Raw genomic sequence first — 12246 nt, 5'->3', positions numbered from 1 at the left:
CTGTAAACAAATGGACAGATGCCGTCTCACGAACAGACACTAGCAAAACAATGAGGTTCATAAAATACATTTATGAAACCCTAATCAGAGCCCTAGCTTGCTCTTGTTCTCAGTTACACAGGTTTCATTCCCTAAGAGAAACTTAAGAAGAAAAAAACGCGGAAAGAAATGGTTATTCGTTTTTAAATTCACCACCCTCTACATATTTTTTGGCTTTTAGAAGAGATATGCGAAAGTTTGAGAATCAAGTGTTTCTTTTCGTGAACAACAAACTCAATTTCCCATAGTGCTCCAATTACGATGCGTGTCACTCCTACGTCACAGCTACTTCCTTCCGCTTCTTCCCATCTCTCCACCGCCAGCTGCGTGGTTTAGCGGCGGTAGCTAATTGAGCACATATTCTCTTTTTTCACTCCAGCATCTAAACTAGCTTGGACTAATAGCTAATACAATGTCATACCACGACGAAGAGGATGTAAGTACACATTTACTCCATCAGACATTTGTACGTTTTGACTGCAATAACAATGGCACACTGTTAGCTAGGTAGCTGTGTAGCTAGCTCGACTCCACCGGCATAGTATAACAGTGGCTTCAATGAGTTAGTGTGATATAAATTTACTCTTAAACCCTGCTTTAAGACAATGCAACCAAAAAAGTAGCTAATTGTCTGTAACTCTTTTTAGTGCATTTTTATTATTATAAAATATCACTATATAATCGATCAGGTGGTCGTTTCTCGCTGGGCAGATCAATATCAGATGCTGTAGCTGTATCAGTAACAAATGCCTGATTGCTTTGTTTCCTTACAGTACGATCCTTACTCCTACACAAACGACTACGATCTGCACACTGGTAAGTATACAAATAACCATCCCTTTTATACTCATACTATCTATTTTTACAGATACAATCCTCTTGTTTAGTCAGTCACACAACATAAGTAACTTTTAGAGCAGATTAAAGGATGTTCTTTTAATTTTCCTTGCAGGTGACCCTAAAGCAGACCTTGCCTACGAGAGGCAGTATGAGCAGCAGACCTACCATGTCATCCCAGAGGTGATCAAGAACTTTCTGCAGTATTTCCACAAAACCATCTCTGACTTGATTGACCAGAAGGTTTATGAGCTGCAGTCCAACCGGGTGTCTAGTGAGAGCATTGAGCAGAAGATCTACGAGATCCAGGACGTCTATGAAAACAGGTAAACTTAACTCTGTGCACATAACTCTCACACCGTGCGTGATCAATATGCTGACTTTTTCATGCTCTTACCTATCAAGCTGGAACAAGTTGACTGACCGTTTCTTCAAGACCTCTCCCTGGCCAGAGGCTGAGGCCATCGCATCACTTGTTGGCAATGGTGAGAGCGTTATCCATTACTTGTTCTACTTTTGATTTTGTATGGATAGTATCATTTTTATTCTTTATTGTTTGAGTGTGATTTAAAAAAAAAAAAAGATAAACTTGCACCGCTTAAGATTATTATTATTTATTTTATATATTTAAGATTTTATAAGAGTTTTAGGCCTCCTTTGTGTGGTTCAGTGGAGATGTTTCATGTTGTTTTTGTCTCTTGTGTTTTGCAGATGCTGTGTTTCTCATTCTCTACAAAGAACTCTATTACAGACACATCTACGCTAAAGTCAGCGTGAGTAGCTGCTAAATATGAACAGTCGTCTGTGTCTTTTTTATCACTGTCCAAAAAACTTTCTAGAATTTGGTTGGAAAAAAATATTTTCTGTATAATCAGGGTGGACCAACTTTGGACCAGAGATTTGAGTCCTACTACAATTACTGCAACCTCTTCAACTACATTCTCAGTAAGGAGCACATATTGTCCATACATTTTCTCTGATCCGTTAGTGCAAGAACAGCAGCTATATGAGATCATTGTTGACTCTAAACAGATGCTGATGGGCCGGCCCCCTTGGAGCTGCCAAACCAGTGGCTCTGGGACATCATTGATGAGTTTATCTACCAGGTACATTACAGTGTTTTTAGAGTGCATGCTCAACAATCAATAAGATCCAAATAAAGAAAAGGGCTGATAGCTGTTGTTGTTAATGTTATCATTACTTTAAGCACCAGATAGGTGACATATTAATGAAGATATTCATGGTCTTTAATGATCACTAGTCCACGTGGCTAGAAAGCATATTTAAAATCCACTAACAAACATCTCTTCCACCTTCAGTTTCAGTCGTTCAGTCAGTACCGCTGTAAGACAGCCAAAAAGTCTGAGGAGGAAATTGAGTTCCTGAGGAGCAACCCGAAGATCTGGAACGTCCACAGTGTCCTCAATGTTCTCCACTCCCTGGTGGACAAGAGCAACATCAACCGTCAGCTTGAGGTCTACACAAGTGGAGGTAAAGAAGAGTGTTTTTATGATATTTATAGAAACAATGGAGTATTCATAGAAACCTAATTATTTTAAAATCTTGAATTATGTCAATTTAAGGCTTTAGAGTCCAGGACTGTATAGGTCGTGAACATGTTATGTGTTCTTGTAATGCAGGAGACCCAGAAAGCGTGGCTGGAGAATATGGACGTCACTCTCTGTACAAGATGTTGGGTTACTTCAGCTTGGTCGGGCTTTTGAGGCTTCACTCTCTGCTTGGTGACTATTACCAGGCCATCAAAGTCCTGGAGAACATTGAGCTCAATAAGAAGGTACGACCTTATTTAAGACCTCATGTAGAGAGAGGTCTGGTCTGCTCCCACTAGTGATGATGAGCGCTGGGATTGAGTGTCATTATGGAAATGTGTTGTTGGTGTTGTTTCCTCTTGTCCTAGAAGGATTGATACAATGCTGACAGATACTGATGTTTTTAATTTAAAACAAACAAACGATATTCTCCGAGGATTCTTGTGATAATTTGACTCGACACAGTTTCTGCTTTATCAGTCTTTATGCTCATGAAATTTAATGTGGGCAAAGTGAAGTTGCAGTAAAAAAGAAGGAACTCATTAATTTACCTGACACATTAACAATGAATAACTATTATAATACTTTATAAAGCAAATACATAATTCACAGTTCTCAGTTCTTCAGTAGCACGGAGTCATATAATTCATTTCATCTCAGAGTTTAAAGTTTCTATTAAATCAACCTTTGTAGCAACAAATAAAGTTTGGCTGATCTGTTGAAATTAAACATTAAAAAATGACACTGCTCATTTTCTCTGTAATTCATATTTCTGCATATTTTTTTTTCTCCCTATCTTTCAGAGTATGTACTCGCGTGTTCCAGAGTGCCAAATCACCACATATTACTATGTGGGTTTTGCCTACCTTATGATGAGGCGCTACCAGGATGCCATTCGAGTCTTTGCTAACATCCTGCTCTATATCCAGAGAACAAGAAACATGTTCCAGAGGTCAACGTATAAATATGAGATGGTCAGTAACAGCAGTGGTTTTATTGTCTTATCTTTAGCTGTAGGTTCTTTTACTTATGTCTGTACAGAACGTGGTGAGAGAACTTCAGACAGCAACATTTGGGATGCGCTGATTTTCTTTAAAATGCTTTGACATGTGAATAATAATCAGGCACTCTCATTGTGTTGGATGATCAAACAGTATTATGTTTGGAACAGGTGTCATAATACCTGTATGTTTTCTTCAGATTAACAAACAAAATGAGCAGATGCACGGCCTGCTGGCTATCGCTCTGACCATGTACCCGATGCGCATCGACGAGAGCATCCACACCCAGCTGAGGGAGAAGTACGGAGATAAGATGCTCCGCATGCAAAAGGGGTAAGACCTACACTCACTGCCTTGCTTTACAACATGTTTAAGTTGTGAGTCAGTCCTTTTCTGTTTTACTGTTATGATTTTGTATTATGTAGAATGTTATATAAAGTGTGGAGCTTTGCTTATGGGATATGGAATCAGTAATGTATGACTTTATTAGCATTTGTGCTCATAGCCTCAAACATTTCTTTTGATGCAAATGTTACTTTTACCATCTCAGAGATCTGCAGGTGTTCGAGGAGCTGTTCAGCTTTGCCTGTCCCAAGTTCTTGTCACCTGTAGTGCCAAACTACGACAACGTCCACCCGAACTACCACAAAGAACCTTTTCAACAGCAGTTGAAGGTCTTTGCTGAGGAGGTGCAGCAGCAGGCCCAGCTCTCCACCATTCGAAGGTGAGTCCCCCAACTTGTGAGTATGTGGAGGTTGTAGTTTTACCTGTAAAAGCTGGAGTAATGTACAAAAATATCCTGAATCTCCTCCAAACGTTTTGCCACACTTTACATATTTAAATCCTTTACATGAACTATTAGATTGTGTCTGAGTGCTTATACATGTCATCTAAGTCACAATATGTCATTGTAGCTTCTTGAAGCTGTACACCACCATGCCAGTAGCCAAGCTGGCCGGATTTCTGGACATGACAGAGCAGGAGTTCCGCATTCAGCTGCTCGTCTTCAAACACAAGATGAAGAATCTGGTGTGGACCAGCGGCATCTCAGCGCTGGACGGAGAGTTCCAGTCTGCGTCTGAGGTCGACTTTTACATTGACAAGGTGAACATCTTTTAAATGAAAGTGCTCTTTTTGATGTTTCTGTGCTGCTGTTTAAATAGCATGTCACAGGGCTGGATGGCTCTGAGGAATGCCTCAGGTGTTTAGTTTGGGTAAAATTAAGCATAAGATTTAAATTAAGTTTTACAGAAGTTAGATATGTGGATGTGGCTTGTTGTACTTTATATTTGATGGCATTTTCCCCACAGGACATGATCCACATTGCCGACACCAAAGTCGCTCGTCGGTATGGAGACTTTTTCATCAGACAGATCCACAAGTTTGAGGAGGTAAGCAATCGTCCATAATGCCTCTGAATGGGAAAATATTTAATATGTTTCAGATGCTAACTATTACAAGGTGTAACAATCTAATTTGAATATTAAAAGTTTGGAAATTAAACAGTTGTCTCTAATATTAAAATTAAAAACATCACCTGCTCCTTTGGTTTGCCCCGCACTGAAAAGATTTTGAATACAGGACTAATGATCACTTCTTGTGTCCCTACAGTTGAACAGGACTCTGAAGAAGATGTCAACCACTGCTACCACTGTGACATCAGGAACCGCTACAGGCCGATGAGACATCACATCACGTCTTCTAATGCCTCCTTCCAGTTTTTTGACAGCTATTATTAATGAAAAATTTTCTATGTAATCTAATAACAATAAAAGGATGGATTGGAGTGCAAACTAATTACTTGTATGTTTTTGCTCCCTAATACCAGGTGTGTTCCACTAGGAGGCAGTATTTACCACCTCACCACAGTTGCTAAGTCTTCTTTTGTAGTGTTATGTTCCTACTTAAGCTTTTGTTTGCGGGTAGAACAGACGTCAACTGTGAGGTAACTGGGGGACTAATATTTAGGTTTATTAATGTTTATTTTCAGATTCCCAAGCTTTTTGTTCCTGCCTGAGCTCGTTCTGCTGCATCAGACACCAGACATATGGCAACATCTATTGAGGTCAGAGGCCATTGCATAAGTCTTTTTATTACCACAGACCATCCCACAACATTTCCCAACACAGATCTCAGGGCTGGTGACAAAAATGACAAAGAAATAAAAACTTACAAAATGGGAATATAAAAAATCATTATTTTTTAAAACACACCACTCATCAGAAACAGCATTAGTTGTCCTGCAAAGGAAAACAGAACGACATGTCACCATAGCACAAAATACACATACTCAAACATCCAAAGTTGTTCCCTACCGATTTTGGTAAGCCAGCATATTTTTTTTTCTTCAAAAATATCTTTTAATTCCGTCACATATTCTAGAAAATAAAAAAATAAAGCAAACATTGCTCATTGGAGCATGACTTTTACTCCCTCAGGTGGCAGTGTAAAGTCTCTGGGCACAATGCCTTCTTTATGTCTAGAAAATGGGATAATTCATAGTTTCCCCCATTTATAAGTCTTTATCAAGGCTTTCTCTAACTGCCCTTAATATCAAAGATTTATTTACTCCCTGTAACCCCAGTACCAGATAACAGTCATCCTTCATCCACCATGTTCATCATTTAAGAAGTCTTCCTCTTCTTATGCAGGTTCTTGCTTTAACTGTGACTGACACAGTTATGCTCTTAAAAGTGAGCTGGACTAGAGTCTGAATGTTCTCTGCTGCTCTTCAGACGATCAAAAAGAGCTCAGGCCTCCTCATCCCTTTGTGTGAGGCGAAAACGCCACTCCGTGAGCATCACTGGGAAAATACAGAGGTTCCCCTGTATCCATAAAGTGTTCATCAATAAAGTCCCAACAACAACATCTAATATCTCATTCAACACAGACATAGGCATCTTTCAATAAGGAAAAATATCAGCGTGATAAGGAATTGTTATTGTCTCAGTCTCCCATTGACGGCCATCCGCTGGTCTGAGTGTGTGTAGCATCATTTTTATTCTATTTATTTATTTTGAGTGTGTGTGTGTGCGTTTGTGTGAGTGTCTGCAGTCCAGGCATGCCTTCAAAAAGTTTAGTGAGAATGAGGCACCTTCTGACGATTTTAAGGTCGTGGTTCAACAAGCTTCTCCCACAGGGAGGCTTAGTCCCTCTTTTCCACTCAGCTCTTCAAATAAAAGTTGATGAAACCAGTTTTTTTTTCTGTCTCGCTGAAGGAAAGTGTCAAGCTTGTCACTTTCCTTTATTAATATGTTTTCTTTTTAAATAAACCATCTCTTGACAAAATCCAACATGGGACCGTTTCCAATGCAAGATCCACCGACGCTGACCCAGTGCTGCGTTCGTCCTTTATCGGGATGTCTCAATGATGCACTGACGTTCGATGATGATGTTCCCTAGACTACACACACTGCTCCTCCAGTCCTTCCCAAACTTATCAGGGTGGCGGTGTGAAGGCACAAGGACACACACACACACACACACACGAGTCGTGGTTTGCTCTCAGACCAGCGAGGCCTCGGCTAGTCATAACTCTGTGATCTCCAGCGGACTCTCAGACAGGGTGTCCCCATCCTTGTGGCGGTGCATCGGGGTGGACTTTGCAGACTCTGTACGGGCGTTGCGCTCAGAGTACAGCACCCCATCAGAATTTAGTGCCTCCAGAGAACGTGCCAGGGCCCGCTGGTCGTCCTCAGGCAGGCTGTTGAGGTCAGACGTGAGGAGCGTGCCTGTGCTGCCGTGGACCACGTGCACACCCTCAGACCCTTTCAACTCCACAGGAAGCTTGTGCTTGAAACGGAGAGTGCCCCGACCTCCACCCATACCCAGATGCTCATCGTCCTCGTCATCCAAATCGCTCTGGATCAGCTGTTAAAGGAGGACAGGAGAGGAGAGGGAGAGTGAATGAAGCTGCTAGCTATTAATGCTGGGATTAAAATGCATTAGGTTGACAAAGAAATAGCTTTGACAAGGTGCTAGAAAGGAGTAAATCAGTGGAATGAAACAGAAGTGAAATTAGTAGGTCACTGGAAGAAAAACACTTGAAACAAATAATCAGCAAATTTTAAGCTTAAACTCTGTTTGACCTGAAGTCTGGTTCACAGTACACGAGAAAGGAGAACCAGCAGGAAGGAATCATGTCAGAGTACTCAGACAAGCTGTCAGAAAGGGAACTGAGAGAAACAGAAGATCATTCTCCAGCAGACAGCAACACCTTCAGCAGGTGCAGAGAGCTCGTCCGTTTTTTGTAGCCCACCTCAGTGACAGATGAGATGTCTCCTTCGGTTGTGGATGCTGTGACAAGCCGTGCTGCAAAGAGCTTTTTCAGTCTCAGGTAGTCGTCCAGGACCACCTTGAGCAGGGAACCCTGACAGGATGGCAGTCATGATCAAACATAGTATGTAACACCATCCACCTTTGCACACCCGCGCTGTCACAGGACAGATAAATAAGAATCCAGAGCAGGAAGGCCTATCCCTGAAGGTACGTTAAAAGCCTATAATAGAGTCCTCAGGGTCTGCCTCTATATTTTATACTCAGGACCTCCTCCACTTCTTAAAAATAGGGGAAGGCTTGAGTTCTGGGAAAAGAAACTGTCCCGACAATTATGAGATGGATGGAGCAAAAATAAAAAAGAAAGTATGCGCATGTGTGAGTGCATTACTCCTGGTCTCACCTTGATAGGGCCCTCTCTCATGATATGGCCCAGTTTAGCAATGTTGTCGTACTCCTGAATTGCTGCCCTCAAGTAACAATCATCCTCAGGTTTCGCTTGAGGCTCTCGACCAAATGTGCCCTGTGAGAACAAATGATGAAAACGTTATGGTAGAGTATTTCATGGTAAACGATACAAACTCCCATATTCTACATCTCTTGAGTATTAAAACACATAGCAAAATTGTATCTATTAATATACTTGGGGTGTTATTGAGAAATACAAATGGATGTTGGTACTGACGTGAGTGCGTGCGGGGCTGTTCCACAGGTCAGTTATCTCACTCAGGTTCTCAGGCAGGTCATCCTCATGGTCAGCCTGAGCAGCCAACTCAAGGTTGCGACAGAATGGGTCCAGCCACACTGGATTGGCCCTGCAGAAGCATTAAATCCATCAGTGAGAGGTTATACAAAGGACCTTGCCTTTGAAGGCATCAAAATAAGCTTCAAGAAAATGGTTAATTCAAATGAACTTCCTGATCTATGGAGAAAGGAAAGAAATGATTGGATTATGTGTCTCTTTTCTCATAATTTGTTGTGCTATAGAAATGCTGAGGATACCTAATTATGGTGAAAACAGCTCAAATAGTCATGACAATGCAGTTAACTATGATTTTTACAACTATTTTGTCTGTAAGCTAATTATAAAGCTAATGTGCAGTTAGCTTAGTTTGATATAATGACACTGGAAACAGCTAGCCCGGAGCTATGCAGAGATAACACTTACTTACACTTAACACTTACTAATTAACATGTTAGTCTTGCTGTCACACGTTAAAACAACACTTTAGGGTTTTGTGGGGAATTAAATTCCAATAATATTTCTTGGGGTTGCAGGACGATGATTTTTAACTTTCAACTTTTTAGGTTGTTCACTAGTTTTGTATACTGGTCTTTTTATTTTCTTGAGCATTTTGGAGCATTTAATTCTTGTTATAATTTAGTCCTTTTAATTTGTTCCCTCTTGTAGCTTAAGATTAAGTTAAAACGTTTAGTTATGGCGCTTACTTCCTGTTTTATTTTGATAAAATCTAGTGGTGTCTAGTGTTTAGTTTTACTTCCCCTCCTGTATCACTGTCTTTCATTATTGTCAAGTGTCTTGTCTCTCTCCTGTGCCCTGCTCTTCTTCTGTCCTTTGTTGCAGTGTCTGTTAACCTCCTCTGTTATATTATTAATAAATACACTTATTAAGCATTTATTTGTTTATTGTTTTCTAAGTCAAGGAGAGGCATGCCTGAAAAAACAGAAGTTGTCAAACAACAAAAATCAAGTGAGAACTTTGTTGTAAGTGAGAACTTCTTGTAAATAATGTTAGCCAGTAAAATGTAAAAATAAAGCTATTATCTTACCCCTCAAAGGAGTACTTGTTAGTGTTGGGCATGTCCAGGATATCCATTAGTCCCTGGTTTCCTGTGAGGTAGAGGAAAGTTCAATGTAATGGAAAAACAGCTTTGAGTTAACTGATATTTTGTACTGTACATCAGCAGATAGCAAAGTCATTTCCTGATCAACAGATAAAGGGACCGTCCCATCAGTCGAGCTGCTTCTCACCTGTTGATCCTGCGACAATTGCTTTCAACTTCCTCTCATGTCTGCGTCAAACAAAAAGACACATTATGAGATCATAAACATGTTGATCAGCTGCTCAGACTGGTAGCGTGACTGAGCGAGTTTCAAACAATGTAAACAAATGTGCCTTAATACAAAATTCTTACACTCTGCGATAATGCCAATTCATTGTGACAAACAAAATCCCCGCAAAGCACAGCAGCACAGCCAAGATAATGATGACCAGCTGTGAAAGAGAAAAAGAAAGACACCTTAAAAGCACCAAAACCAAATAACATCTGCAGCAGGCTGGAGACTTCCAGAGTTGGCAGCTTTGCACACCTGCAGAGTAGAGATGTCGTCTGGCAGTTTGTCCCCAACAGCTGGCTGGACATCCACAACATTGTATTTTCTGAACAGGTTTCTCAGCTGCTCTTTGTTTTCATCGATCATCTGAATAACCCTGGAAAGTATTAAAAAAATCGGTTCAGAATGTGTAGTCCTTATATAAAAAAGGCCTTATTGCACTGGCCTTATTATTCCTAGTGTATGTGAATCAAAGTGCAACCACGCTGCTTTGGAGCGCTAGTGCATACACGACCTTTCAACGTCTAGGATGGTGTTGGTCTGATTGTTGACAACGTGGATGAGCATATCAGTCTGAACATAGCTCACTCTGCCCTTCTTGTCCACATGAAACTGAAAAAAAGGGTCAAAGATGTCAGATATCTACACACTGCAAACAAATCAAAGCATTTCTCTAAGAAAGCCTAACCTGTATGTCATCTAAATTGACAATAGCACCGGTGATGTTGGAGAGCAGGTTGATGAAATCTTCCTGGTTTGCACGAACAAAATCGGGAATCTCATTGAAGACTATCTTGACCCTCTGGTCATCCCGGAGAATATAGATATTCACATTAGTTGTTGTGCTGTGTCCAGCAAAATCACATGCCAAAATCTCAAGCTGAAAGTAGCCGGGATTAAAGGCTGTGAAGAGATCGTAAGTGCGGATGATGCCATCTGTCAAACCTGGGGAAATCAAGGGACAGCATTGTTTCTGTGTAAGAAATTTGCTTCACTCGGGAGCAAAAAGACTTTTGTCACTGTATGTACACCAGTACAACTGAAACCATGCAGAAAAGATCTGAAAATAGGCGGTGGTTTAAGTAACTTTCTCTGCGTCTGCGTGGGAAAATGGTTACGGGAAGCAAAATGTTCATGTGTGAGAACGCTGTTACTATTTGTTAACTCGGTTTTATTGAAGCCATTTCAATTCCTATAATTTGTTTGCAAACGAGTTCAAAGTCTGAACTTACTCATTTGTGACAGAGTCGTCCTTATCTTTTAAAACAATATGTGAACAGTTTTTCATCAAGTTTTTATTATGAGATATTTGACATCTGCATTTACTTTAAATCTCTCGCCATTGCTACACAGTGTTTTTGCCCTCTAGAATTCAGAAATACTTGTTGTGCAAGTTTCTTAAATTTCTTTTTTCTCACAGGTCAAAATGTACCCAAGATTAAAATACAATGCATTTTGGTTCTCCCTTCAGAGGATTTGCATTACAGCAATGCATTATAGAAACGCACCGATGATGAACATATTGCCAACATCCTCACTGCCGTTGCTCTGTGAGTGGAAGTAGCGGATCGTAACAATGTGGTACTGGACCACGCTGTTGTTGCCTATATCATTATCTATAGCCACCAACTTGATAAGCTCTGAGCCCACTTTGGCGTTTGCTGCAACTCCTAAAACAAGAAAGAAATGTATAAAGTAAATGTCGGCATCACATAGTCCATCATACAGATTTATGCAGGAAAGCAGGTTACCTGCAGTGTACTCTGTCTTCATGAAGCGTGGTGTCTGGTCATTGATGTCTTCCAGTTCAATCCGGACATCCAGCAGACTGGGGTCTTGAGCCGGATCCAGAGCTTTAGCCCGTAATGACCTCTGACCCCTGGGGGGAGTCCAGCTCTTGTTGCTGGAAGCCTTGATTATGATGGAGTAGACTGGGATCTCCTCTCGGTCCAGATCTTTGAGCACTTTTAACTCTCCATCTAGACTCAAGCCAAAGTTTCCGTCGCTGTTTCCTCCTTCAGGAAGAGACACATTTGGCCACATTAAACACTGAAGCTTCAAAGAGCGAACAAAGACAGCTAGATCCATACAAATGTCTTCATTATTCTCAAGCTTTTGAAGTACAAGGACTTTCATATGGCCACACAATAGAGATACAATAAGTTGAGAAAAACTTGTTTATAATCTTCCTAAATTCAAGACTTTGGCTACATCAGTTATTGAAGTGACTGAGAAAAAAAATCACAATTAACAGCAAAAACATGCTACTGTGTGTAAAGCACCGAGTGACCTGCAATAAAGTAGTAGACGATTGCATTGGAGCCCTCATCGGCGTCCACAGCTCTGGTTATGTTGTCCACAGTGGTTCCTGGAGGGGAGTGCTCAGGCACTGTCAGCTTCTGGTAAGGCAAGCCACCACGCTGGGAAGTGCACACACACACACAGACCATGGGAAAATATTACATAAA

General features: G+C 40.8%; 2 protein-coding genes across 2 annotated transcripts in view; one reads left to right on the top strand and one right to left on the bottom strand.

The window, feature by feature from the left end:
• The first annotated feature begins 314 nt into the window (after positions 1-314).
• Positions 315-5224, top strand: eif3s6ip (eukaryotic translation initiation factor 3, subunit 6 interacting protein). Its single transcript, XM_004559677.4, has 15 exons — positions 315-475; positions 813-855; positions 992-1202; positions 1282-1361; positions 1588-1649; positions 1752-1821; positions 1909-1982; positions 2196-2367; positions 2517-2671; positions 3230-3400; positions 3627-3760; positions 3978-4151; positions 4342-4531; positions 4738-4818; positions 5039-5224. The coding sequence occupies exons 1-15, from the start codon at positions 452-454 to the stop codon at positions 5108-5110; spliced, it is 1713 nt and encodes a 570-aa protein (XP_004559734.1). The 5' UTR covers positions 315-451; the 3' UTR covers positions 5111-5224.
• A 275-nt stretch (positions 5225-5499) lies between these two features.
• The window catches only part of cdh23 (cadherin-related 23), a 193578-nt gene continuing 186831 nt past the window's right edge, over positions 5500-12246 (bottom strand). Inside the window, exons 57-69 of the mRNA XM_076891868.1 lie at positions 12069-12198; positions 11530-11793; positions 11287-11448; positions 10467-10723; positions 10293-10390; positions 10034-10154; positions 9859-9938; positions 9695-9735; positions 9493-9553; positions 8388-8517; positions 8106-8225; positions 7686-7796; positions 5500-7297 (exon numbers count right to left, since the gene is read on the bottom strand). Of these exons, the coding sequence (XP_076747983.1) occupies positions 6956-7297; positions 7686-7796; positions 8106-8225; positions 8388-8517; positions 9493-9553; positions 9695-9735; positions 9859-9938; positions 10034-10154; positions 10293-10390; positions 10467-10723; positions 11287-11448; positions 11530-11793; positions 12069-12198 (1917 nt within the window). The 3' untranslated portion in view covers positions 5500-6955. The remainder of the gene's footprint in view (positions 7298-7685; positions 7797-8105; positions 8226-8387; positions 8518-9492; positions 9554-9694; positions 9736-9858; positions 9939-10033; positions 10155-10292; positions 10391-10466; positions 10724-11286; positions 11449-11529; positions 11794-12068; positions 12199-12246) is intronic.

The sequence above is a fragment of the Maylandia zebra genome, linkage group LG13, assembly GCF_041146795.1.
Source record: "Maylandia zebra isolate NMK-2024a linkage group LG13, Mzebra_GT3a, whole genome shotgun sequence".
Taxonomy (NCBI): Eukaryota; Metazoa; Chordata; class Actinopteri; order Cichliformes; family Cichlidae; genus Maylandia; species Maylandia zebra.
This window is presented reverse-complemented; position numbering and strand designations above follow the sequence as displayed.

Bases quoted from the DNA above. Each gene is read 5' to 3' on its own strand.
- eif3s6ip (XM_004559677.4), top strand. From the start codon at position 452: ATGTCATACCACGACGAAGAGGAT. The intron at 1,822-1,908 runs GTAAGGAGCACA...GACTCTAAACAG, and splicing joins CCTCTTCAACTACATTCTCA to ATGCTGATGGGCCGGCCCCC. The intron at 2,368-2,516 runs GTAAAGAAGAGT...CTTGTAATGCAG, and splicing joins TGAGGTCTACACAAGTGGAG to GAGACCCAGAAAGCGTGGCT.